This window comes from Sturnira hondurensis, unplaced genomic scaffold (assembly GCF_014824575.4).
Source record: "Sturnira hondurensis isolate 20B ecotype Veracruz unplaced genomic scaffold, ASM1482457v3 Scaffold0001872, whole genome shotgun sequence".
In the NCBI taxonomy this organism is placed as follows: Eukaryota; Metazoa; Chordata; class Mammalia; order Chiroptera; family Phyllostomidae; genus Sturnira; species Sturnira hondurensis.
Window position 1 is genome coordinate 39,145,000 of NW_028074503.1, and position 26,301 is coordinate 39,171,300.

Below are 26,301 nucleotides of genomic sequence, written 5' to 3' on the forward strand. Positions count from 1 at the left end.
AGGTGAAAATCTTGGTGAGAAAATTTTCCCAGAATTTTAGCAAGTATTAGAAATAACAAAGGAACAGAGCGATTTAGCTCCCTGATAAGCTAAATGTTGTATGTCCAAAGTTCCCAAAGTAAAAAGGCAACTAGAAGACTGAGAAAATATCTTTTAGTCAGATGACACGTTAACATTTTATACCGTTTTTTATAAAAAGCTCTGACAGATTAACCGGAAAAAACACTGGGAACGCCAACACGGGTGGGCAGGAACAGTGGGTGGCAGGTGGGAACGGGGGCGGGTGGATCACAGAATAGAAGACAGCGCCCAAACCCTCCCATCCCCCAGGAGAGTCGCCACTGCCACCCTCACACAGGCGCAAGCTGGGGTCTGCAAAGGCAGCGGCGACGCGCCAGTCGGCCGGAGCAGAGCAGAAGCAGCGGGTGCTGGTGTAGCGCCTGAAGGTCACAGTTTCCCTTGTCGCAGAGCGTTCGGAAAATACCTTGATGACGTGAAACGAGCACCTTCCGTGTTTTCCTTTTCCTTCGATGTAAGAAAGTGGCGAGGAGAGAGACGTGAGCAGAGCTGTTTGTTAACAGCCGTGTCGGTGCTGTGGCCCGGGGAACAGGGCGTGTGCGCCTGGCCCCGTCACTCTGGGGGTCACAGCTACTGTGGCTGAGTCCCATGGGCTGGGGGACCACAGCTCGGGAGGCAGACCCGTGTAGATTCTGCACGAGTCGTTCAGTAGCTGCGCGGCCAGGGCAGCAGCCTGACCGCTCTGACCTTGAATGTACTCGTCTGTCAGTTGGGGCCAATATGGAGTGTGCCACCTGAGGTACAGGAGTGAAGTAATACGGGTAAGAGTTAGCACACAGCGTGTGGTGGGCCTTGACTTACTAACTGTGAGTTTGTTATTAAGTACTGTAATTAACAAACATTAATCGACTGTTATGATCAACTGATATGAATTATATTCTTAATTATAATTAATAATGTATGTTGTGTAGCATATATAATTAATAATGTATCCCATAGAATTAATAATTAACGGTAGCACGTTTTCCTAACACCTTGTATAAGTAATCGAGGGCTGAGGCAGCCAAGTCAGCCACTAAACTCTGGGGGTCCTTCAACCTCACCTGTCCCCAGCCGACCCTGCGTCCCTGCCTGGGGCACACCGGGCCCCCATGACCTGGTGATGTGGCAGCACCGGCTCAGCCCCTGCCCCGGGAGGTGCTCCGCTCACCGATGGGCCTGCTGTGTCAGAGCCCTGCACTCGCCTGTGGGCGAAGGTCACTGTCGAACCTGGACCCCGAAAGCTGCTGCCCGGGAGGTGTGAGTTCACGGTTTAGCTGGAAAACAAGGTTTTGTTTGTGGGCTTTGGTGAAAAGGTCACCTTCAACAGGTGAGGCAGTCGGGGAGGGTCCTGTGATTTGGTTGTGCCGTGGCTCCGCTGTGCTGCCCCTCGGACGCCAGAGCTTCGGGCAGGGCACGCAGCCCTCGCCGCCAAGTCCCCACAGGTAAAGTCCCAGTGCCTTCCCTGCACGTGCTCTGATCATCATGACGGACAAGTCACCTGACGGGTGCGGGGAGAAACCTCTTCTCCCCTGCTCTGGGGAGGCGGGGCCCGGGACAGGGGGAGCTCTGAGTCCCGGGATGGCCCCTCCCATTGAGCACTGCTGTTCTGTGGCCCTTGGCCCATCTTCATTTTCAAATCTGCCGTCCTATTCTCATTTTCCTTTTTTACTGAACATTCAGACTTGAAGACTTAGTTTAAAGGGTGATAAATTAAAAACTCTGGATAATGGTGTGTATTTTTAAAGGAATTATCTCAAATAATCTCATCTCACAGCATACACTGTGACAGATGTTTGCGAATCTTGGTTTAAAACTGATTGAAATATGTTAAGAAAACTGAAATCATGTCAGTAGTAAAATTTATTTTACCACGTGCAGATGTAAGACATCAAGTTCTCAGACTGACGGCAGAATTAACAAAAACACCATCTGGTTCAATAATTATCTGAAAATACCCATATTCTTGGATTTGTTTAATATCTCTTAGTTCCCAGCTTTATTTTATCTGGGTTTGCACACCCACCAGACTAGGTTGTGCAAAACGGAACTCTTTCCATCTGATCGTTTTTAAAACTGCGTGTTTGCATGAATAATGAATCTTTGAATTGTTACTAAACAAGCAAATTATTTGCGTATGTGTCACATTGGTTATCAAGTCTGCACATGTGACAGTTTCAACAGCCATCACGCAAAATGCATAGAGCTTGGAACCATATGTTTTTGCTTGACAAAAAGCTAAAACTCAAGATCAATTTTCAATATGGAATGTACAAATTAACACTTTAAAATGCACCACAATATGTACAGCTTGGCAAAACTTGCAGAAATAGCACGTTTCTAGATATTAGCTGATATCTTTGGATTCGACCTTAAGGTATTCAATCATTTTGATTAAAAGACTGATTTCTCATAAAACCACAGTCTGTTGGAGGCGCAAAGCCAATGACATTTGAGCATTCATATATTTTCATAAACTTTGAACAATGTCAGGGAGACACCTCCTCAATCTTGGCCGCAGAGCAGCGGGACGCTCAATCTTGCTTCGGCCCCAGACAGGACATTTGAATATCAGCGCAGTGTTATAAATGTACCGTCCGCAAGGTGCACGCCGTGCGGGTTCAAGGGGCAGGCCATGCGAGGCGGGAACGACCCGCCGGGCGCCCTGGGCCTCTCTCGGCCCTTCCCTTCCCTTCTCTTCTCTCATCTCTGCCCCACCCCCCACCCCCNGCAAAGCCAATGACATTTGAGCATTCATATATTTTCATAAACTTTGAACAATGTCAGGGAGACACCTCCTCAATCTTGGCCGCAGAGCAGCGGGACGCTCAATCTTGCTTCGGCCCCAGACAGGACATTTGAATATCAGCGCAGTGTTATAAATGTACCATCCGCAAGGTGCACGCCGTGCGGGTTCAAGGGGCAGGCCATGCGAGGCGGGAACGACCCGCTGGGCGCCCTGGGCCTCTCTCGGCCCTTCCCTTCCCTTCTCTTCTCTCATCTCTGCCCCACCCCCACCCCACCCCACCCCACCCCCGTGCAGGCATTCGGGGAAGGGTTGTCTTCTCGTTTCATGGAACGAGTCCTTTGAAGGCTGTCTTTGGTGACAAAGGGGCCTTTTAAAAATGGCTTCTCCAGATTCCAAACTCTGCTGTGACCACCCCTCCAAGTGCAGCGTGGACAGGCCTTCAGCAACTTGTCCATCTTCTGAACAAAGTAACTGGTCATCTCACTGCCAAGGTGCCTGGTCCCCTTCGGCCTCCTCAGTGAGGCCGTAGAGAGTGCGGGAGCCCTTCCAGTGCCCCTTCCCGGCCGTGCCGGCCCACGCAGTGTGGCTGCCCACGTGGTAGGAGGGGCTGTGGGCTTCAGGTCCTGACAGGTAGCACAGGGCAGGCATGTTAACACTCTCCACAAATGGCACGACTCTCTCTAGAGCATCCCCCGCACACAGCTAGGGCGGGAGCCGACGGGCCGCGAGGGCAGACGGAATGTGTGACGACATCCTGTGCAGGGAGGAACAGTGAGGGCTCAGTCTGATGACACACAGCAGGGGCTGAAAGTCCTCACCTACACCCCTTCAGCCTCGCTGATGTTCGCACTCGGCGCCCGCCCTACTCCTGCCCTTGGGCGAAGCCTGTGGAGATGCTGATGAGCCCGTGCCAGCCATCAGCATCCCAGGGACTGAACTCCGCCTCCCAAGCCATCGTTCACTGTCTGAGTGTCCCCCGTCAGTAAAGGACGAGGTGCCACATCAGGAAAGACCATGGTTCACCATGTCCGTAACCAGTAACACTGGCCATGGGAGCAGTCGGCCCCTCTGCCAGACCGGGACAGCTGGCTCCTATGACACATTGACCTGAGGTCTTTCAGGGAGGGACATGAGGCCCTGCAGACCCATTTGTGATGATGCAGTTCGGGGTGGGGAACGTTGCTGTGTCTCCCAGGGGACAGGGGTGGTCGCAAGTCTCCGTGACTGGCACATGCATACCTTCAGTCGTGTTTTGAGCGTGGTCACGTCTGGTGACAGAAGCATCCTCCTGTCTCGGGTGATGGTGCTTTGGTGGGGACTGTGCACGGCCCAAGGTGACAGCGGGCCCCCCGCACCGTGTCCGTGCCCTCCTGGAGCCTGCATCCTAGGTCTGAACAAGGGTAACTTAACTGCACAAGGTCACGATCAATGCCGCAGGGATCAGAAGGCCTTGGGCAGGCAGCTGGCGGGCGATGGAGAGCGAGGGGTACTGAACTTGCTCTGCTTTGGGAAGACGGTAGTGAGGGAGAGAGGGAACTGGCACTCCAGGAGGGGGTGCTCCGTGTCGAGGAGGGACTGCTGTGTGGTTGCCTCTGTGACTCGGGCAGTGCGGGGGGACGCGAGCGTGTCTGCCTGTCCGCCTGTCTCCATTCCGCACCTTTGTTTCAGCGCCAGTTTGCTTGTTTCAGCCTGTGGTTGACTGCCATTTCTGTGGCCCAACACATTTTTGTGTGGACTGTTGTCGAGATGTGTGGATGCAGTGAGCGGACACTGCGAATGCGGACACAGAGCTGCAGTTGCAGGAACAAGGGGCCATGTCAGCCTCAGAGCAACGTGCTGCGAATGGGAGTGGGGAGTTTGGACAGAGACCGTCCAGGCCGGGGGGGGGGGGGGGGGGGGGGGTGACGCTGAAGCCCGTCAGGAACCTCCCTGTGAGTGTGAGCTAATGGCACCAGTGGGCACGGGAAGCGTTTCTAAGGACACACATGTCATTCCGTGTCACGGAGAACTGCTCTGGGAGGAACGGTGCCTGTGAGAGCACATGGCCTGCAGGGGGCTGGTTGCAGGCTGTCGAAAGCAAAGGGGTCTGAGCGTGGCCACACCAGCGCGATGGTGTGCCTGGAGTTTGAATGTTGAGGTTGGACATTTAAATATTTTACCCATAAACGTGATCAGATGTATTCGTGGCAGCCACAGCCCTCCACGCCCTACATGAGACTCACTGTTGGTGGGGAGGCCGCCTGTCATTATCACGCATCGTGCTCAGAAGGACGGCGAGTGCCGTATCCCCTCACTCCGCACTGCAGGTCACACCAAGGCCCTTGCAGAGCCCCTCCATCTGCACTGGAGCTGGGGACCATCTGACGACCCAGCGGCTCTGCAGATGCCAGTCATCGGAGGTAGGGATCCTCAGCCTGGCATTTGCAGTGTGTGCCCCATCGCCCTCACCCCTGCAGCCGGGGAGGGTCCCCAGGGAAGTGCTTCAGTTGCACTTACCTGGGCGTGCTCTCTTCTCTGCACACTTGCCGGGGCACACGGCCAGGGTGCGTACGAGGCGCGGTGCAAGCTGTGAGGAGATACAGGCCCCACGCAGGAAATGCACCTGGAAGTGGCCCCTTGAGAGCACGCCCTGTGACGGGGGACCGGAGGCGGCAGGCAGTGCCAGCAGAGCTGCTGGGGGAGCCCAGCCGGGCCGTGCCGCTCGCCCTGGGGAAGCAGACAGCACCTCCCAGCGGCCCCAGGTCCTCTGTCCTCTTGCCTGTCCCCACGACCTTCAACCCCACGCCCGGTGGGGACGGCAGTGCACCCACGCCCACAAAGCCACAGTGGTTTCTCTTCAGCAGTTTGCCGCCGTTAATAAACACTCGTCAACTCCAGGTCTGTCTGGCCCCTAGAATCGTGGGTTTGCTGACCTGGCAGCTGTCGTCCCCTCCCTCACCTGTCAGGACCCGCACCCACGGGCCCCACGCAGCTGCCACAACAGCCCATCACCGATCTCGCCCTTCACCTGTTGGGGGCCAGGTGGGACCCCTTTGTAAAGGAAGTTCACTTTTCTGTGCTGTTAAACAGTCTAATGCTTATCCTTCTTAAAGATCGCTTTAAGTAATGTGAAAACAGTCATTATATTTAGTAATGCAGCCAGTTAATAATGGCAGTGGATTCCAAACTTGTCTGTTTTTTACTCTTGAACTGACTTTTGCATAAACTAATCATAAAATGGTTCTGCACATTTTCTTCTTTACCTATTTTTCATAAAAGAGAAAACATAAAATTTTTTTCAAAGAGTATTGCTAGTCTTTAGAGTGTGGAGAAAATTGATCAAAATATTAATTAGACTTTTGTTTTGCTGGTTTGCATTAGACAGATGGAGTTCTGATCTTTAACGGCACCATGAGTCATGAAACTGCTTGTGTACTAAAATGCCATTATTAACACGACAGTAGTTTTCAGCAGTTGGTAATTATTGGCATAATTAAACATTTATCAAGAAACGAGTATTTATCATTCATTAAACTTTCATTAAAAATTCATCTTAGCACAGGGTAGATTAGCCAGTGATTTTCAAGCGGTAACTTCTCTGCTTCTGGCAGGAACGTAGAACATTCTCCCAAGTAAAGCTGTGCGCAAGGTGATGTTCCAGGGCCTGTGTCGGTGATGGGGTTTCGGAGTCATTTTGTGCCGAGTGCCAGTTACGACCTGAACCAGAGCGAGGGGGTGGGGGCTTGGCGACATTCTTCAGTGTTAGCCGCACTGGGCACGTCCTTATCAGCCTGTCCCACAAAACGTCACCCTTGGCGAAGAAGAGTGACCTGTGAGCAAGCTCCATAGTGCTGTTCCCGTCACTGAAATTCCCCAGACGGGCCCTGCTTGTGCAGCTGAGGACGCGTGCGTCTCCCCGTCGGGGAAGCCAGGAAGGAAGCAGAGCCTAGTTCGGCGGCCCCAGGGGCCGGTCACCTGGCACACACCACCATGTGTGCGAGCTGCGGACCGGCCTCCTGTCTCCCAGAACAGGCAGGAGGGAGCCCCACGGGTGGGGCTCCGTGGGTGGCCGGCTGCACCTCTCTGGGCTGCTTCTCCAGAGCCGCACGGGGTCACCATGCCTCCGTCTTGTTCTAAGGTGGCCATCTTACTGTGTCGTACCTTCAGAGTCTTCACTCAAAACCTTCTCTGACGTGGATGTCCCCACCTGCGAGGTGCACACAGTCACTTTAAGCCTCGCACACACTCCCACGCTGGCGGCCTGTCCAGGACCCGTGCGAGCGGCAGAGTGGCCCCGGGTGGCTGGTGCGCTCAGGGTTCCCCACGAGCCAGGCTCCAGGCTCACTGTATTCCCGGTGGCTTCGTTTTCATTTTCTCCTGGGCAGCAAATTCACTACGTCCTTGCTCTTCTGTCACGAGTGAATTGAACGTGTGCCCACCAGTGCACACAGGAACAGACAGAGCAGTAACCCAGTGGAAAACAAATAGACCCCCATCCTTTTTGGGGATTCGGAGAGGTTTGGAGAGATGGCACTGACGGAGGAGAGGCGGCAGGTGAAAAGAGGCCAGCACAGGGAAGGATCGGGTGGTCATCTCTTCCCACGCCATCTTCGCAGGGTTTGCCGAACCAAGGTGAACAGTAACGATTCGGACAAATGGCGCTAATCACCATAGCTAATCACCCGGCATTGCAGCCGAGACCCAGTTGGATTCCCCGGAACTGGCTTCAGAAGGAGAGAGTTTTCTGTCTCCAGAATTTCCGTCACCGGCTTCCCACAGGCTACATCCTCTGTAAAGAAGCAGAGTGACAAAAAACTGTGCCTGTGTCCCTTCTCCTTTCCCTGAGCCTCCTAGGACTGATCACGTTCAGCTCGACGATTAGTATTTATGGTGAAACAGTATTTNCGCTAATCACCATAGCTAATCACCCGGCATTGCAGCCGGAGACCCAGTTGGATTCCCCGGAACTGGCTTCAGAAGGAGAGAGTTTTCTGTCTCCAGAATTTCCGTCACCGGCTTCCCACAGGCTACATCCTCTGTAAAGAAGCAGAGTGACAAAAAACTGTGCCTGTGTCCCTTCTCCTTTCCCTGAGCCTCCTAGGACTGATCACGTTCAGCTCGACGATTAGTATTTATGGTGAAACAGTATTTTTTGTATCTTCTTCGTATTTATCCAGTGTGATAAGGTGGCAAGAGCACTGATGACTAGTCAAGTCCTGTTTTCGGTAGTCCTCCCGGTCCTCCGAGTTTGGGTCGACCGACTTGGACAGGACGGGGCGTGTCCTGGCGTGGGCCGGGGCTGTGCGCGGGAGCCGGCGCACACCCAGTCACAGGTTAGGCGCACTCTAGGAGCACTCGGCTGCTGTTTCTCAAGGAGCGTGCCGATGTCCTCCTCGATCTCTACCGTGTGTTAGAAGTGGTGAAGTCACTTCAGTAGTGTTCGCTCTGTGTTGGATTGTTAGGGATTTTTAAAAGTAGAATATTAGTTATTTTTAGAGATATAATTTCATTGACTACAAACCCCAAACTCATTTAGTCCTAAATACTTTCAGATGTGTGAACTGGGTGCATTCAGTCATCACTTTGTCCAACACACCTTGGCACCTGGACCCCTGGAGCCCAGGACTCTGGAGGAGGGAGCAGCGTGGAGGCTCGGGGGTCTGTCGCCGCAGGGCAGAGTCACACGGTGGCGGGCGGTCAGCATGCACACGGTGCATTGTCTGTTTGCAGGACCATCGTCTTTGTAGCTGAGGCACTCAGGCATGTGCTGCCTCCGCGCAGTCACAGGCTCTTGATGTCATCAGAGGAAGCAATGTCCAGTGTAGGGGGCGGGCTCCCCACTTGCCACTACTCGGACACTACACCCGCGGCCCTGGGCGGCGCCACAGAACTCAGCCTCTCCTGTAGTTCGTAGTGGGGTCCCGGGGCCCAGCTCCGAGTCCCACCGCTGTGGCTGAGGGGTGGCCACACGCTTTGCACCCCCACTCCTATCCCAATGACACATTCAGTGACATAAAAGAAGACAGTGCTGTTCATTCACAACTTTGGTTCTGATGCCCGAGGTTGCCGCCTGTCCAGCAGATCAGCAGCTTCACCCTGAGCACGGAGGTCCTTCCAGCAGCCCCGATAAAGGGCGGGGGGCGGGGGGGGCGCTGCAAAGGGAGCAGCCTCTTGCCGTCTGCATCGTTTGACTCCAGTGTTTCTGGCCCTCAGATCTGGAATCAAAACAAATAATGGTTTAGCCATATTGACTGAAGCGCAGCGTGGCCAGTGGAATAGATGCCAACAGACTGTATCTCGCTCGACCTGGGCCTTCCATATCTGATCAATAACCAATTTATTACTAATTACATCCAACAAATAGGGCACCTTAGACATTTATTTTCCTCTGGCAGCCAGCAGGCATGGGATAATCTTTCCAGAAACAAGAAGGTCCAAGACTGCTCGGCCCTGCGCCCGAAGCCGCTGCAGGTCACAGCCAGACAGCGCGTCCCGGGGTCGTGCTGCACTGTCTGATCACCAGTGGGCGTCACCTCCCACCCGCCCCTGGAACGTACTGCGCGTGCCAGTTCCCGACCTACTCGGAGGTTCTGTTCGCGGAGCTGCCTTGGGGTAGGGAGAGTGTCACACCAGAACAGGATCCCTAGGTGTTCGTGTCAGGAAGGTTAATGTCCCGCCTGCCCTCCCTCCTGGGTACTGCAGGGGTCACACACAGATTGGGGCAAGTCAATAGACGACAAAGCAAGCAAGCTGAGGCGGCAGGGCTGGGCGGGGTGGGGGGGGGACGGGCAGGCCACAGCATTAGAAGTAGGTGGCTTCTGCTAGTGCCAAAAATAGCGTGCAGCTCTTTTCTCCTAAAGCAGACGCGGCCGTGAGAGGGCCCCACGGCATCTCCGTGGGCGTCTTGCCCTCTGCAGTCTTGGGGCGGCGCCGGGGCAGTGCCGGGGCCCCAGGCCCATTCTGAGTTTCAGCAGGCACTTCTCCACCTCGGCACCTGGCTGACAGCCGCTGGGAGGAAAACACTGCCAACTTCGACTTCTTCATCATGGTGATGCCATGGCAGAGAACAACGCAGACAGAAAATACAGTCACGCTGTGGGGGGGCGGGGGGTCACCCAGCTCCTTGCTGAGCCTGGCGCCCGTGGTGTCTCACCAAAGGGAGTCCATCCCGGCAGTTTGCCAGAGGACACACCTGGGGGACCAGAGCCCCCTCATTCACAGCCAGATGAGGAGAGGGATTTGTCGTCTGTCCCTGGAATTTCTCTGAGCGCTCTGTCCGAACTTCAGAGGAGGGTTGCGTTTGCGACTAAATCCTAACAAATGTTGTTTTAACTAGACTGCAGTGCACGTTATTGACAATGAGTGACTCTTCTTCTCGAAATAACATTGGGGCTTAGGCATGCAATTTACAAAAATGACAAGGAGGGTGGTACTTTCCCCAAGGTGAATGTGGGCTGACTGATTAGCTGGTATTTTAACCCAGATTCTCACAAATCACAGACATGAGAAACCCTGCAATTTATATGTACTTTAGAAGTGAAAGCTTTAATCCCGTGATTCGTGGGAGTAAAGTGGTAATAATTTAAGTACCATATTTTATTTATCCCTCAGACTTGTCAGCTGGTCCCAGAGGTGTCCCTGCTCTTCCGGGGTGGCCGCCTTTGTCCCTTTCGCTGCTTCTTAGGAAGTGAGAGGGGAGTTGCTTGTGTAACCGCGTGGCTTGTCTTTGGCAACGTCAAGCAAAGGCGTCAATCAGTCCATCTGGGCGAAATCACAAGCTGACTCCGGTGCTGCTAAATATTTACACTGTCGCGCACACACAGACGTGCAGATGGAAGGAGGCCTTCATTAGGGGCCTCGGCTCGTCAGTCTGAAGACGGAAATGAGAGCGAAACCTCCCACCGCGGTGCCGGTGCTCCAGAGCAGTCTATATTTAGCCATTCCGAGCAATGAATATCATCGTATTGCCTCGTGTAGCTAAATGGAGGATAAATGTTGTCAGGATGATCCACTGACACCGTAAAGAGATTCCTGCTCAGGGCCTCTGCCATGGCGAGGTTCCGGGACAGCGAGGGTCTGAGGGCTTTCTGGCCCCACCCTTTTTCTTAGTCACACCCTCCCCGCTTTTGGGTAACAGAGTGTTGGTGACAGATTGCAGGGGGATGAAGAGAGAATTGTGTAACCACGAAGGTGACTTGGAGTTGTGGGAGGCGCGACACTAAACGTGCGTGCCGCGGCGCCGTCTCGGCGGTTTGGAGGGCTGCTGCTGCCGAAAACCAAGGTCCGCAGCAGCACTGAAGTTCATTTCCGAGTCTCGGAGCTAATGAAGCCCGTCGACCCCAAGGGCCAGCACTGCTCGCAGGCTAAGCCGCCGTCCGACAGAGCACCCAGGCCGTGCTCGGGCCCAGGCTCCTGGGGTCTCGCGGCCACAGACGGAGCCCCACACAGGGCACACACCGCGAGCACCTGGGGCCAGCGCCCCGGGCAGGGCTGGGCTCCCGTGTCGCCCGGTCACTGGTGACTTGGGAGCCATCCTCAGTGGGGATTTTAACTGATGTCAGAGTTTTAGTTAATTACACTAGATGATTTTTTGAGATTAATAATTAACATCACTCTTTATAACTAAATATCCATAATTAATCAGCAAATCATAACGTGAAGACTAATTAACTTCAAACTCGAATCTTAACAGAAAACCCGTATTACTCTCCAGCGTCATTAATTACCAGAGTAATCAAAGTCATCCCTTGTGGGATGGAACGTGAGGCTCTGTGGGTGCGTCAGCCAAGCTGTGTTCGCACAGAAGAACTTCCAAAGTAACTGCACGTGCATTGCTGACGGCAGACTCACCAGATCATTGCAGCACATTCTCACTGCCACGTGGCACGTGGTCGGTAAGCTGGGACCCAGACAGGGTGGAGCCCCCCAACACCGTGTCCGGTTCTCTCCACGGGAGGCGAACGCAGCGGTTTCTGGTGAGCGGGGGATCTGGCTCAGTGCCCCCAAAACCACGAGGCACCCCGCCCTTGTCCCCTCTGCCTGCCGGAACGCCAGCTTCAAGTCAGGAGGAACAAGCTGGTGCGCACCCGACGGTTTTGCACCAATAAAACCGCGGTCGTCGATTCCTATGTGCTGTAATTACAGAGACGGTGTGGGAAGGAAGAAGTGCCCGGCACAAAGTCGCCGTGGGCATCACGGGGCAAGAGTGGGGGCTGCTCTGGTTTCTGGGGATGGCGGCCCCACGGGGGCCCTGAGAGGTGCCATCAAGGGTTTCTTCGTGGGGGCCGCTCCTTTGCGTGGCAGCTGTGAACGTCCCCGGCCGCTCTGACCACCAGGGACACTCGTAGAGGCGGGGTTGAGACCCGAGGCGGAGAGCCGGGCCCCCGGGCAGTGCCTCGCCTCACAGGTCAGGGTCGGAAACGGCTCCTCGCAGCCCACAGAGGCGCCGAGTATAAAGGTTTCTGTAATTTTGTTGTCAGCTGGTGATGTTCTCCAGTGCTAATTATTTGGAACAATTATGTTTTCTTAATAACAAAGGAAGCAGCAGTGAATTAAACAGGCTCACCTTCAGATCTTGAGGTAACAGTTCAGGTGCCCTTGCCATTGAGGACTAACGTGTTTTGGGCTTTGCGGAGCCCTAATTACGGGCTGTGCTCGTCTGCGGGCTGTCCTGCTCCCTCTCCTGGTAAACCCGCTCCGTGCGCCCCTGGGCACTAGCCGCGCAGGGACTCGTATTTGTGGGGCCCTGGTCTGTGCCGGCCCCTCAGCCCAGCCAGCCCTTCGCGCAGCGTCGTCAGCGCGGTGATTATTAGTGTGCGGTCTGTCGATGGGGACCGCCGGCGTCCAGGCGCGCTCGTCACTCTCCCCACGTGCAGAGGCGTGGGTGCAGGTGCAGTGACAGCGGGGTCTGTGTGACGCATAGCAGCCGTGTGGCAGGGGCTCGGACAGGCCCCCGAGACGGTGGCCCTCCACACTGTTTCTGTGACTCCGCTCGTGTGGTCCTGCATTTACCACTGTCCCACCGTGGGTCTCACTTTTCTCCCTATTTTATCAATACTTGGAAGTTTTGAGTTTTACACGTTATCTCTAACCAGTGTTCAGATGGAGGTGCCAAGGGCCCCCTCCCCCGCCCCCGTAACCCATTGTGAGGTATTTCCTGATGGTTAATTTCAGTCATTGGACGGCGATTTGAGCTGATGCAGGTCACAGTTTCAAAGTCCCAGTCACGAAGCAGAGGCTCAGTTGCACACTATTCCCCAGGGAACATCATTGGATAAATCTGAGTTTCCCACAAGCTGGACCTGCCATGGCCATCCTTGGCCAGCAGTTGAATTTGGTGGGCATGCCGTAAAGGGCGCGGTCACTAGTGTCGGGCCCACCTCCTCTCTCTCTGATCCTTCCAGTGGGGCTGGGCGGCCTCTCACTTCCTGCAACAGTGGCCCTTTCTTGGCACTGTGTCGTCCACTGGCACCTGCTCCCCAAAGCCCACCCGGCCTCTGTCCCTCAGGGGCTCTGGTGAGCCAGGCAGAGTGGCGGCGACCGCGTGGATGCGCCCCGACTCCCAGAGAGGCCTTGAGCACAGCCTCAGGACATGGCCCCGTGGCCCTCTTCAGCATCGGTGCCCAGGTGGGAGGCCGTGGGGGACATCAGGTCCTGGACATGGGTATGGGGAGGAAATAGTCGCGGGAAACAAGGATCTTGTGCAGACTACACGGTTCTGGGTCAGGGCCCCCACTCACCAAGGGGTGGCGGGCTCTTCCCGCCTCCCTTGAGAGTGGACAGGGCTCTCAGCACCCTGTTCCCACACCTGCCTGCCGCTCTCAGCCCAGGGCACAGCTGCAGGTGCCGTGGCAGCGGCAGGGTCAGCGAGCACCGGACTGGGTTCTGGCCACAAGGTAATCAGACCACTGAGTGTTGTAAACCCAGTAAAACGTGGAGCTGCGTTCGTCCGTTTCATGGGCAGCAAACGGCCCCTCTGCCGGTCAGAACAGTGGCTGCCCGCCACGGGGCCTCTCCCCAGACCGCACTGCTGGGGCTGACCCGCGTCCATGCTGCCTCAGCGAAGCAACTGTGCATCCAGCAGGCTTCACTCTTTCTAGGGCACAGCCTTCTAAACTCCCTCACACCTGCAACAGCGGCTCTGACACCGCCCTGCACAGTGCGGCCCCGCGCATGATGCCACCCGCCCTGTCGGTGATGTTGGGTCACAGGGGCGCTGGAGGGTGTTCCCAGCACCAGCGTGGCTTCCCAGGTGGCGGTTCTGGAGGGAGCCAGAGCAGGGTGTTTGCCGGGCCTGATGCTCGCCAGCCTGGGTGCTTGCACGCTGCTCCCAGACTCGAGACGCCGGCTGAGGCCGTGGTGTGAGTTGCTGAGCCCGTGGAGCCAGAGTGGCTCAGCTTCGGGTGCCACCGGGAGCCGCTGGGTCTTGATGTCTGCCCGAAGCCGCCTCAGTGTGGGAGAGAGCGGTGCTGGCAAGCCCTCTCGTGCTGGTGACTGTCCAGGGCGTGTCCCCTTGGCTTGCAGGCAGTGGGCGTGCTGCCTGGCGACAGGCCGGTCACGCATGAGAACACACGTGGAGCACGCCAGGCCCTGCCGTGCCAGCCGTGAAGCACAGCGCCAGCACCATCACCACCACCGCTCTCTTTGCTCCCCGGGCCGCCCGTGCGGCCGTCAGCAGGTGCAGAGTCACGCCCCGACTGAGCTCCCCTCTCTGCGCTGCCTACACGCCCTTGGCCACAGCACTTGGCGCCCCTCATCCTGTCCCTTCTCAGAGACGGGACTTGGCGTGTCGAGCAGGGTGAGCTCACAAGGCTCTGTGCTGACAGGCCGCGGGCCGGGCGTCTGGGCTGTGGGGCTGGCAGGAGTCGGGGCAGGGCGCACCTACATGCGTTGGGCAGCAGGAGCAGACCTACGGCCCGTGTGGGGCTCTGGGTCTGTAAGCCGTTACTTCGTCACATGTTCAATCCTTTTTCATCACCTTCGCAAGGGGTATGTCCCATCCTAACAGTGTTTGCACGCAGTGAGTCAGCCAGTTTAAACCTGGCTGCTTTTAATGTTTCTGAGTCCTGCGCAGACCAGTGGAAGGGAGTCCTAGTTGAAAGCACACGGGCCCAACACGGCACCTGGAGCCACCGCAGCGGTGACGCAGCAGTCAGCCCATTGATTTCTGACCTGAGCCAGACCCTCCCCGTGCAGGGAGCCTGTCACCTGTGTGAGAGTGTGCATGCTGTTCACGCCCAGCAGCGGGGTGCCAGCTGCCCCGCCCACTGAGATAGTTCCCCGACACCCATCACAGATGGTGCATCTGCAGCCGAAAGTACAGTCGGAGGCCTGCAGCTCAGTCTGTCCCCAAGGGAGTCGGCATTGTCGCGGGCCGTGTACTCCACCAGGGGGGGCTGGGGGACACAGGACCATGGGTTTTGGTCCCTGCACCCAGAGCCCTGGGCCTCTCACTGACAGAGCCCGGTGGGAAGCCAGCGTGGCTGCCCCAACAGCGGACAGCCGCTCTGTGTCTCCAGCCGCCCGCACTGTTCCCGCAGCCACTGCCCAGGATGCTCTGGGCACCGTCCAAGTGGACAGTGACAGCTGCTGGCCAACTTCTGTTCTTGGGGGAAACGCTGGTGAGGTGGCCGTTTCAGCATGGGGACGTAAGGCCGAGAGGTGTCTGGGACCCGCGTTGCCATCGCAGCCCCGGGGCTTGGCGTGCAGAGTGTTGCGCGTGGGGCGTGCGCCCTCCCTATGCCGGGTGAGCTTGGGAGGCTTGTCCACCCCCCCCCCGCACCCCAGGGTTTCCGGGAGCCTTTTTGGGGCGATGTGCCAGAGAATTACCATTGTCCACAACCTGAGTACACTGCAGAGCGGTTCTCGTTATTGATTCCGCTGGTCAACCTATTGGTGGCCACTGCTGTAAGAATAATTTATTTCTGGCTTTGAAATTTCTAGAAGGTTATATTTCATTGAATTTTAATTTGTCATTTTTCCTGCTTTTACTTGAGAAACTTATAAGCTTTTGTGACATTAAAATATGATTCTAATTTATTAACATAATCTGTTAATATTGTTTCATTGTAATAGGTGTTAAGTATGATATCTTAGCATTCTTGTTAAAATTATATCTTAAAATTGAAGCTGAGAAAAATGAAGTGTGGCTTAAGAATCACAATGCATGCGCACCCCCAGCTTCTCCACGGAGAATGTTGCTTCCTAGATCTGGTCACACTCGGGGTGCTCCGATTATGACGACCAGCCAGACAGCTTTTTTGAGCCTGGCGCCCTCCCGAAACATGCAGCCTGAAGCACGCGTGGCCGAGGCGTGGCCGAGCCCTCTGCAGATGCGGAGGGCCGTCCGGGGAGCGGTTCGGAAACGGGAAGTCAGGGCCGCAGCACCGGTGGGCGCTTGGCGGGCGTCAGCCGCCTCCCCGGCACGCGTGTTCCGCCACACACATCTCCGTGGCGCCGTCTTTACCTGCTACGCGATGCATGAAATCTGCTCTCGTTTCAGAGCTGCTGGCAACCCTTGCCCCCTTTAGTGGAGACACAATGTGACCTTTCTGTTGTCATCGGCTTTCGTTCTCCGGAAAATTCTATGAATTTTTATTACAAGTTTCTTTTAAGCCAGGCTAAGGCTCCAGCCAATTACCTGACGTGGACGAGATGAAGTTGTTGGAGCGAGCGCTGAGTAAGTTTCACAGCTGGCGCGTCGCGCGGAGGCCAGCCCGTGTCCTGCAATGTCACCTGCCAGGGACTGCCGAGCCCGCTATTGGATAAATACATCATTTTATGGAACATTGATTGTTCTCTAAGCCCAGTGGAGTATTAGGCTCTATGATCAGACCATTTAGATTGTGTGCGGAGCGCAGAAAGCGCCATATTCAGGATGGTGCTAAAAGTGCCATTTGTGTATTTTATAGGTGTCATTACAGGGGAACTTCTCTCTGTAGGCCCTGTTTACTGCAAAATTTTTTAGTCTGTAATGACATTTTTCATTCACAACGTATGCCTTCAAGAGAGGGGGCCCTTGTTTTATTTGTTTCATTCGCATTTACTGCACAAATTCTGTACATTTTAATTAAATGTAAGCTTAACAAAGGCATAAGGTATTTATTCTGTGGGAGAGTGATGACCGGGAGGAGAGCATAGCACCCCCACCCGGAAGCAGGCAGGTACCGGCCCCGCCTGCAGCCTCCCAGGGGCACAGCCACTGGCAGCTGGGCGGTGTGCAGGGGTCTAGCACCCTTTGAGTTTTCTGGCCCTGGAAGCGACCCCCAAGAAAGGACACAGAAGAAGGAACCGAGCTTCCCAGCAAGCTTCGGGAGAAGGCAGCCTCGTCAGCAGTCACTTCCCCCAAAGCCCATTCTCCGCCCTCACAGAACCCCTCCGACTTCCACGGACCTGCAAGGGCGCCATGCACTCTGCGCACCGGAAGGGAGCGTGGCACAGCGGCACGGTGTGCCGGAATTGCCCGAGCAGGCTCGGGCTGCCTCTCACCCACACTCACGCCTCCTGCGCAGAGCCGCACCCTGTCCTGCGGGGGACGGGCCCAAGGGCTGCCTCCAACCCGCCTGACGAGCTGCTGTCACTGCCCAGAGCCCGACACCGCCTTTGAGCCGTGCGACCCACGTGCTCTGAGACGTGCACAGCTGTGCCGCGGGGCAGAGCTCGTGGGCCGAAACCACACCAGTCGGCCACGCACGCCGGTGAGCCTTCCGGTCTGCACACACAGGAACCAGCTCAGATGTGGAAGTCGGCGTGCCCAGTGACTTCCTGGGCCCCGGCTGCCAGAACTGAAGTCACAGCAGAGCCTTGCACTAGTGTAAATGACATGCAGACTCGCACGCGTCAGGACGGAAGGTGCCTCGGTGGGTGAGTCTGACTCGGGCTGTCACACCGCACAGGTGCCGTCTCTCAAAGCGGTGCTGACAGCACCTGCGAAGTTACTAAGTGGCTGAGTCAAACGGTGGGCCGTGCTCATGTTCACGAGCTGTGCTGGACAGCAAGCGTGCTCCGGCGCAGTGGTGATGGCAGCACTGTGACGCTCCCTCACACCATGGTGACACCCGTGTTCAAAGCCATGTTCACCTGTGCCGGTCATGCTGACGGTCTACAAGTGGTGTCGCCCACCTCTGGATCCCAGTAAATGCGGAGAGCGTCCAGAGCAGCCTCGTCACCAGTGCCGGGAGGGGTCGGGCACACCTGGGCCGCAGGTGGCCCTCTGTCCAGTGCAGCACCTCCCCGGAGTTGTCCCGAGCGAGAATGGCATGTGTGTCCCCCCCGTGGCAGTCGTCCCCCCTGCGTTCAATGGGAGGGCAGCGTGCACCCTCGAGTGATAACTGGGGAGGGGTGACGTGAAGGCCACCTCCCTTTCCTCTGGGTCCCTCTTTTTTTCCACACTCGGAGTTAGATCAAAAGTGACCTTGAAATAAAGGAAGTCCAGGGCTGTGGAGGACAGACGAGGCAGAATCCGCGTGGTCAGGCCAGGCGTCGTGAGGCACGCGGACGCCCCCGGCAGGCCGACCCCACGCACGGACGGGGTCGGCAGTGGCTTCCCCTTTCCCAGCTGAGAAGGCAGGTGTGGGGCTCGGGTCGAGCACCTGCCCGGACCCAGCCATGTTTTGTGGGTCCCTGTGCGTTGGCCCGTCTCACGGCCCTGCTGCCCTTGAAACCCCCAGAAGCCATGGGTCCTGTGTTCTTGTGAGGCTGCCGTAGCGGAGCACACAGGTGAGCGCTGACAGTGCCCGGGACGCTCACCTGTTCCCGAGATTCAGGGCGTCCCGGCATCTGGCCTTAGACGTGCGCTGGCGGAAGCGGGCCGGGCCCTGCTGTCCTCCTCTGTGCTCGGAGAGTGACGGAGAAAAAACAGAGTCAGGATCTGTCACCAGTCGGGTGAGCCGTTCATTTCTGGTTCATGGTTTTCAGCTGCTGTTGGCACTCAGTGTCACTCCGTGTCAGTCTCTGGTGCGGCACAGCACTCAGTCCCGTACTGCACAGACTGTCCCCGATGCTCCTGGCACCCACCTGGCACTGCACACGGCGCCCACAGTGCTGCGGCCTTTGTCCCCTGCGCCGCTCCGTGACGGCCCACCTGCAGTTCTCAGTCCCCGCACCGTTTCACCTGCACCCCTCTGGCGGCCACCAGTCTGTTCTCTGAGGGTCGGGTTCTGTTTTGTTTACTCCGTTCATTTGGTCCCACGTGTGAGTGAGATCACAGGGCACTTGTGTCCATCTGACTGGCTCACTGCACTTCGCATGACGTGCTCCAGGTCCCCCCACACATTTGTAAATGACAAGGCTTCGTCATTTTTAAGGCCGAGCAGTGTTCCGTTTTGTGCGTGTGCTGAGGGTTCTTATCCACGCATTCACTGATGGTCCCTTGGGCTGCTTCCGCGTGCAGGCGATTGAAAGTAACGCGGCAGTGGACACAGGGGCGCATGCGTTATTTCAAGTTAGTGTCTCGGGGTTCTTAGGATCTGCTCCCAGTGGTGGAGCCCCTGGGTCACCAGGCAGACTCAGTTTTCATCTTCCAGGACCCTCCACACTCCTTCCCACAGTGGCTGCACCAGTCTGCGCCCCACCAGCAGCGCACGCAGCTCCCCAGGTGTGCTCTGCAGTGGGACCCTGGGATGCTCAGTCACCTGTAAGATGGGGCGGTCTGCTTCTGCCTGGCTGAGGGGCACAGCAGGCCTGGTCCCCCCCCCCATCGTCCACCCAGCCCCGCGCAGCCCCTGCTGGTCTGGGACTCAGTGGCCCCCAAGTGCGCCGGCAGGACCAGCTACTGATGTGGAGTGTCCTGATCGGCCGCACAGGTCTTCTCGAGACCCAAGAGTCTGACTCTGTGGTCCTCCCAAGAGTCACGCTCGAGACAGTCTGCTGAGAGAGAAGAAATGTGAATTGGAACTAATGTGGGTTTAAAAAGTGGATTTACTTACACAGCCCACATTTTCACAAGCTGAAATGACGTGGGTTACTCACCGTGAGTCCCTGCTGCCGGCCCCGTACAGGCCAGTGAGCAGGGGAGGCCGGCCGCCCAGCCCACGGGACCCGACTGCGAACGTGTGAGGAGTGTGTGCGAAGTGGGCCAGGAGTTCGCATCTCTAACTCCCGGCGCGCAGCTCCAAGCCTGGGACCACAGGGTCAGGGCCAGACGGGTCCTCTTGGCCGAGAGCTGAACCCCCGGGCAGCCCCGCTGCGGCCCGTGCGCAGAGCCGGCTGTGATGGGAGACTTTTCTTCGGGGCGGCTCCTATTTTAGGAGTGAGAGCAGTAAATCATCTACCATTCTAAGCCCCTCCCTCTGTGCAGAAGCTTGCCCTTTACAAAACCACCTGCCTTGGAGGGAGTGCAGTGGACTGTTTCGGCCGCACAGTTGCCGGTGAGATGTCGGCCTGGTGGACGTCGTTCCTAGATCATCCTCGTGGAGTCAGGGAGGGGGTGCCGAGAGAACCAGGGAAACTTCGGGAAAATCGAGGGAAACTCAGTAACCGGTTTGGTTACTGAGCACCAGCCTGCGCCTCAGATGACACTGGGCGTGAGGCTGCGTGCCCACTGGACCTCCCCCCGCCGTGGTCTGGCTGTGTGCCTGCCTCACCCTGCGTCTGGCTCTGCCCTGCAGTGTCCGGTCCACCACCCAGAGGACAGCCCGGGCCCGGAGCCGGGAGCCCACCCAGGGCAGGCGGGCAACTTTCCCCAAACCCGGCGGCTGCTTGGTGCGTTGACCCCTCCGCTGTGCTCCCTGACGGGCGGGGCTTTCCCTCGAACACACACACACACACACCAACCCCCCCCTCCCCCCGGTCTCACTGTGGGCAGTGGAAAGGGATCGTCCTTTGGCCGAGCCATGCTGCGTCCCATCTTCCCTTCTCCCCAGGCGGCACGTGTCTGTTAGAGACGACAGCCAGTGTGTGGGGCGGGGGTGACTCCCTCCCAGGGCAGGGCCCTGAGCCCGGTGTCAGGGCGTCAGCGTGGGAGTGCGGAGGGAGCCAGTGCCTGGCACTGCTCTGGTGGCTCTGGATCCAGAGCACCTGTCAGGTGCTTCCCTGCGGGCAGCCACCCTGTGAGCGCGGTGCGGGGGTGCTCAGTCCTGCCTCCGTGGAGGCCGACGGGGCCTGGTGGAAGAATGGTCTTACTGTGAGTCCTGGGCACGTTCTGCTGGCTCTAACCGGCCCTTGTCTCCCACAGGCATTGTGTCGAAGTCCTACGAGTGCCGTCTGAAGGGCCAGGGAGCCACGTTCGTGGAGACCGACAGCCCGTTCACCGCGGCTGCGCTGGCGGAGGAGGCCCCTGTGGCAGACAGGCCCCTGCGGGGTGGCCGGAGGCCGGCAGCGCCCGAGCAGGTCCAGCAGGTCATCATCATCCAGGGCTACGATGGGGACTTCGCCCTGGACGCCTCCGTGGAGGAGACGGCCGCGGCCACGCTGCAGACACTGGCGCTGGCCGGCCAGGTGGCCCGGGTGGTACACATCACGGAAGATGGGCAGGTCATCGCCACGAGCCCCAGCGGGGCGCACATGGGCAGCGGGGCCCCTGAGCCGGTCCTGCCGGACCAGGTAGCAGAGGAGGCCACGCAGGTGGTGGTGGTCGGGGGCTCGATGGAAGGCCCCGGGGCCGAGCCCCTCAGCCCCGGCAGTGCCGTGATGCAGCAGGTGAGCAAGCAGGAGCTCCTGGGCCTCGGCGAGGCTGCTGGGGCCCAGCCTGACGCCGCCTCTGCCTTGGACGCCCTGCTGTGTGCCGTCTCCGAGCTGGGCGGGGCAGAGGGCGGGGCCGGGGCTGGCGACCTGGGCAGAGGCAGCCACAAGGAGGTGCTAGTCCAGCTGCCTGGTCAGGAGGTGTCGCCCCCTGTCCAGCCCGAGGCCGCCGAGATCCACCTGTTCCAGGACGTGCAGGACAGCCCAGCCACGCAGCCCCTGGAGGTGCTGACCCAGGTGGTCCGGCCCTCGGCCCTCGGCACCTCACAGGAGCGGTCCCAGGTGGCCTTCAAGAAGGTGGTGCAGGGCGTCCTCCAGTTCGCTGTGTGTGACGCAGCCGCCCCGCTGGGGAAGGACGGTGTCACGCAAGTCATCGTGAACGAGGAGGGCGCTGTGCACATGCTGGCGCGGGACGGGGCGCAGCTGCTGGTGCAGGAGGCCGCGGCCGCCGGGCCGCACGGGGAGGTCTCACAGATCATCGTCACCGAGGAGCTGGTGCAGGCCATGGTGCGGGGTTCCGCGGGCAGCTTCCCCGAGGGTGCCACCCACTACATCGTGACGGAGCTGCCTGCAGGCGCACAGGAAGAGGCGGCCGTGTACTCCCACACTGTGCTCGAGGCAGCGGCCAGCGCGCAGGGGCTGCTGCAGGCCGGGGCCGCGCTCGGCACCGAGGCCGGGCTACCCGGGGGGCCTGAGCAGCTGACCAGCATGGTCATTTATACCCAGGAGGGCACCCCAGCGGCCACTGTCCTCCAGAGCCAAAGAGACAGCCACGAACTCCAGGAAGCCTGAGGCACGGGGCGGGTGTGAGAGACCCCAGGGCACTGGGCACAGGGATCCTGGGGGACAGCGACAGGGCAGCTCGGAGGGGCACCCGGTGCACCCTGCTCTTGGGATGCTCACAGGGCTGCAGGCGGGACAGGCAGCCAGCAGGGTCCAGCCGGGGCAGATGAGGCCACCCCGCACACCAGCTCTGCCCGGGGTTGGGTCTTTTGTTCGCAGTCTGTCCCCGGTGCTGGGAGGGCCCGACTTTCTGCTCTGCGTCCCTTGCCCACCACACACAGATGCTTTCCCAATTCAGCTCTCGAAGCACCGTGCCTCTGGTGGAACATAAGCGCAGGGTGTCGTGCGGCTTGAGGCGTGTCTGCCCTGGCATTCCGGCATGTGGCGTGCACGTGCTTGCCGTAGGTTTGGTTGGACACTGCAGCTGCAGGCGTCCCATCCTGGCGTGGCCCATCCCCGTCCACGGCCCCCCCCCCGGTCAGAGCGCGCCACCGTGCATCTCCCGAGCAGTTCGCTCCTCCTGGCAGCAGGTGGATCCATAAGCCCTGGTTGCATCCCACTACAAAGAAACTGAGGAGTCCCAAGGCTAAGAAAAGCCTTGAAGTTTATTTTTAATTAAAACGTACCCTGGCTAAGACAGCCCAGTGCTTCTAATTTCGACTTCGTTTCCTACAATGAAGCCTACGTGTGAAGCGTGCAGTCTGGAAAATGCTGTTCACGTCAACGTTTTGCTTTTATGACATGTTTGTTCGTGTCAGTGTCATCTTGCAGGATTGACTTGTCATTTATGTGGGTGAGTGGCTGGTGTGCACCAGTGACACGGGGGACCCGCAGCCCCGCCCCCAGGGCCCGCATCGTGTGTGGTGGGCGGGGGACACAGAGTCAGGTCCCCTGCAGCCGTGGATTGCAAGTTTACGTTCCAACAGTTAGTCTGTGACACAATTGCTCTTCTTTCTTTTCCGAAATTGTAAAATAATCCCTTCCTATGCACAGGTTGTTTTGTTCTGTTCCTCTTTTCTTTGAAATAAAATTACAGCATTAAAAGAGAACGGTGGTGGTGTGTTTCCAGCCGTCGGCCGAGGGGCAGCCGAGGAAACTGAGGAGAGCTCGCCGTGTCTGAGGCGTGGATTCTCCCCCTTCTGCCCGCGGGCAGGTGTGCTGGCTTCGCACACACACCTGTGTGCCCAGCGCGGCGTCCTGAACGGTGGGCACAGGCCCAGGCGGGAGCTGGCGACAGTGACGCACTGGGTTGCGATTAGTACTCGCGAACGGAGGGGGAGAGCAGACTGGAGAGAGGAGGGGAGGCCGTCGGTGCCGTTCTCATTTGGGGAGAAGTGGCCCATAGACCCCCGTCCAAGCGGACAGGGTGGAGGCGGGCTGCAGGGGACCTTGCCTTCACAGCTCGGGCCCTGTCCCCGGAGGCCACTCCCTTCCCACAGCCCCCCCCCCAACCACAAGGCAAAGTGTCAGGTTTGGCACCAGGGTCCCTAATCAGCTGCGTGTGGCTGGTCCACGTCCCATGAAGGTGGCAGGGCCACTCATTCCTCCTCCACGCTGCCCCCTGCTGGCACTGACCATCGTGCTCAAGAAGGGACCTTTACAAAGAGGCGCCCCTCCAGGCCTCATACACGTGCTGGAGAAAGACAAAAAGGGGAGGGGTGTTTTCCAGGGGGAGCATTTCTTCCCGCTGAACCCCGACATCCGCACCCTGCCATGGGCTCGGTGCTAACTCCCCACCCCCACCCCACTGTGCCCAGGCCACACCACTGACCCTTCTGCTCCGTCCATACTGGTGACGCGCTGCCCTGTGCCGCTGAAGACCTACTTAGGATAAGTGTGTCTCAGGTGGCACTTAAGCCCTGTCACACCCGTGCCGCCACAGTGTCAAACTAGCCCCGTGCCGTGCGCATATGGAAAGAGCCTTCGCAGGAAAACACCATGCAGGGATGTGTTGAGGCCCCCAAGGACCGCGAAGGGACCAGTGGGCTCTCTGATCACCGCTGGAGCAGGTTGGTGGTCCCCTCCCTCCTCTCTCGTTCACATCTCTCAGGGCCAAAGGGTCCCCGGGGTCCCAGAAGCAAGATTGCGCACAAAGGTGACGTGCCAGCTTACGGCTGTCCCTGAAGTTTCTGCTGGGGAGTGCAAGAGAGCCTTTTAAGTAACAGACCAAGCGAAGGCTATGGCCCTGGAGGTTGTAATTCTCACAGGCCCCCTGAGTGCCTGGCTCCACCGGGTCCAATGACTGTACCCCAGGGACGTGTAGTGGGCGAGGAGGGCCGGCTACCCTGCCCCGGTCAACCCGAGACTCCAGTTAGCGCTCCCCTTCCACAGCAGACAGGAGCCCATGAGCCTGCATGTGGTGCTGTGTGGCGGAAACTTACTTAGCAAACTGGAAGAAGCTGCGTGTTTCCACTTCTTGGCCTGCCTGACGTTAGCCCCTCGTTGAAGAGAGTGTGCGGCCCACTTAAGCAGCCCCCTCCCGCTCCGTCGTGCTGAAGAACGCCACTCGTTTTCCCTCCAGGGTGACGCCGTTTTACGTGGAGGGGAAATTTAGCTCCGGTGGCAGTTACAGGTTTCGGAAGCACCTTCTAGTCGGGGATGGGTGATTCATTCTCAGCTTCAGCAGGCGATCTCATCTGACGTGCGAGGGGAAAAATTAGCAGCTGTCACCGGGTGACGAGTTAATTTCCTGATCGGCCTGACACTGAAAAGCCACTTGAAGGCATGGCAGGGGCTGGCGGGAAAACCTGGCGTTGCCTCGTGACTGCAGACACGGAGGGGGCGGAGAACCGGGCCGAGGGGGGCGGCAGGCGGGCAGGCGGAGGGCCGTGCGCATCTGGCATGGGGTGGGGTGCTGGCCGGGCCCCGGCCCCCGCTTTCCCACGCCCCACGCCCCGTGCCCCACGTGCGCCGTCAAGGCCAGAGTGCAGCGGGCCTGGCAATCCCACCGGGGAGCGAGAGCAGTTACCATCTTTGGGGCTCAGGCTTTGGATTGCAGGGCGACATGGCGTCACCATGGAAAAGAACCCTGTGAAACAAACATGGGAGGCGGTGGCGGGAGACGGCGGGCCGCCGCCCAGGCACAGGCGGGTGCAGACCGCCCGGCCTCCCACAAACCCCGCTCTGCGGTCTCTCTGTCCTGGGCGATCCATTTCCAGCCCAACAAGTTGGACAAAAACGCTTTTTCTCCTAATACCCAGAAGGCGGAAATTGGAAGCAGAGTGCAAAGCGTAAAACGGACTAGCAGATGTTCCCAGGACTGAGTGGTCTTCAGGGCAGGGTCTGGGTGAAGGAGGTGCCCCTCATGCCACCCGAGGTGCAGGTGGGGCCCCACGTGCTGACACCCGCAGCCTCGGGTGCCCAGCAAAGTGCAGACGGAGCGTCGCACTCATGAGGCGGAGCTGCCGCACCCATCACACAGCCACTGCTGCCGTTCGGGGCTCCGGGTCTGGAGGGAGGGGGCCACGCCGGAGTCTTCATCCGGAGATGTGAGCGGGCAGCAAGGAGCCCCGGTCCTTCAACACTTGGCCCACAGCCCAGCCCCGGGGTCTCGGGTCCCCTCCACGGTGGGTGCCAAGCACATGATGTCACTGCCTTGCCCGGGAGCGGACCACACAGGGGACAGTCACTGGTGAGCGGGGCGTCACCACGGCCCACTCCCCGAATTCAGTGAACTCCACGTCTCTCAGTTGCAGCGTCACTCGCTCTCTCCGTAGCCCTGCACGTGCAGTGCGCTGCAGAATGCAGCGGCCTCCTTCCAGCCGGGCTCCCCGCGTCGTGGGAGACCGTCCCTGCACGGCCCACCCCTCGCCGGGCGCTGTGCTCAGGAGCACGCACGTTACCCTTCCAGGAACTGGTCAAGTAGAGGGAGCTAAACCAAGATGCAGTGGACGTGCTTTTAACGACCACACTGGGTTCTGCTCCCGAGGACCAGCTTCACACAGGGTCCGGGGGCTGCCTGCTGTCCCAGCTCCAGGGAGCCCCCAGTGGCAGGGGCTGTTCCCTCAGCCAGGCGACGGCTGTCCTCACGCAGCGCTGCTCCCCCGCGCTCCAGC

General features: G+C 58.3%; 1 protein-coding gene across 1 annotated transcript in view; it reads left to right on the forward strand.

Annotated features, from left to right (window-relative positions):
* ZNF407 (zinc finger protein 407) overlaps positions 1–23,307 on the forward strand; it is a 302,977-nt gene extending 279,670 nt beyond the window's left edge. Inside the window, exon 9 of the mRNA XM_037035872.1 lies at positions 20,958–23,307. Coding sequence (XP_036891767.1) covers positions 20,958–22,255 — 1,298 coding nt within the window. The 3' untranslated portion in view covers positions 22,256–23,307. The remainder of the gene's footprint in view (positions 1–20,957) is intronic.
* Positions 23,308–26,301: the final 2,994 nt, after the last annotated feature.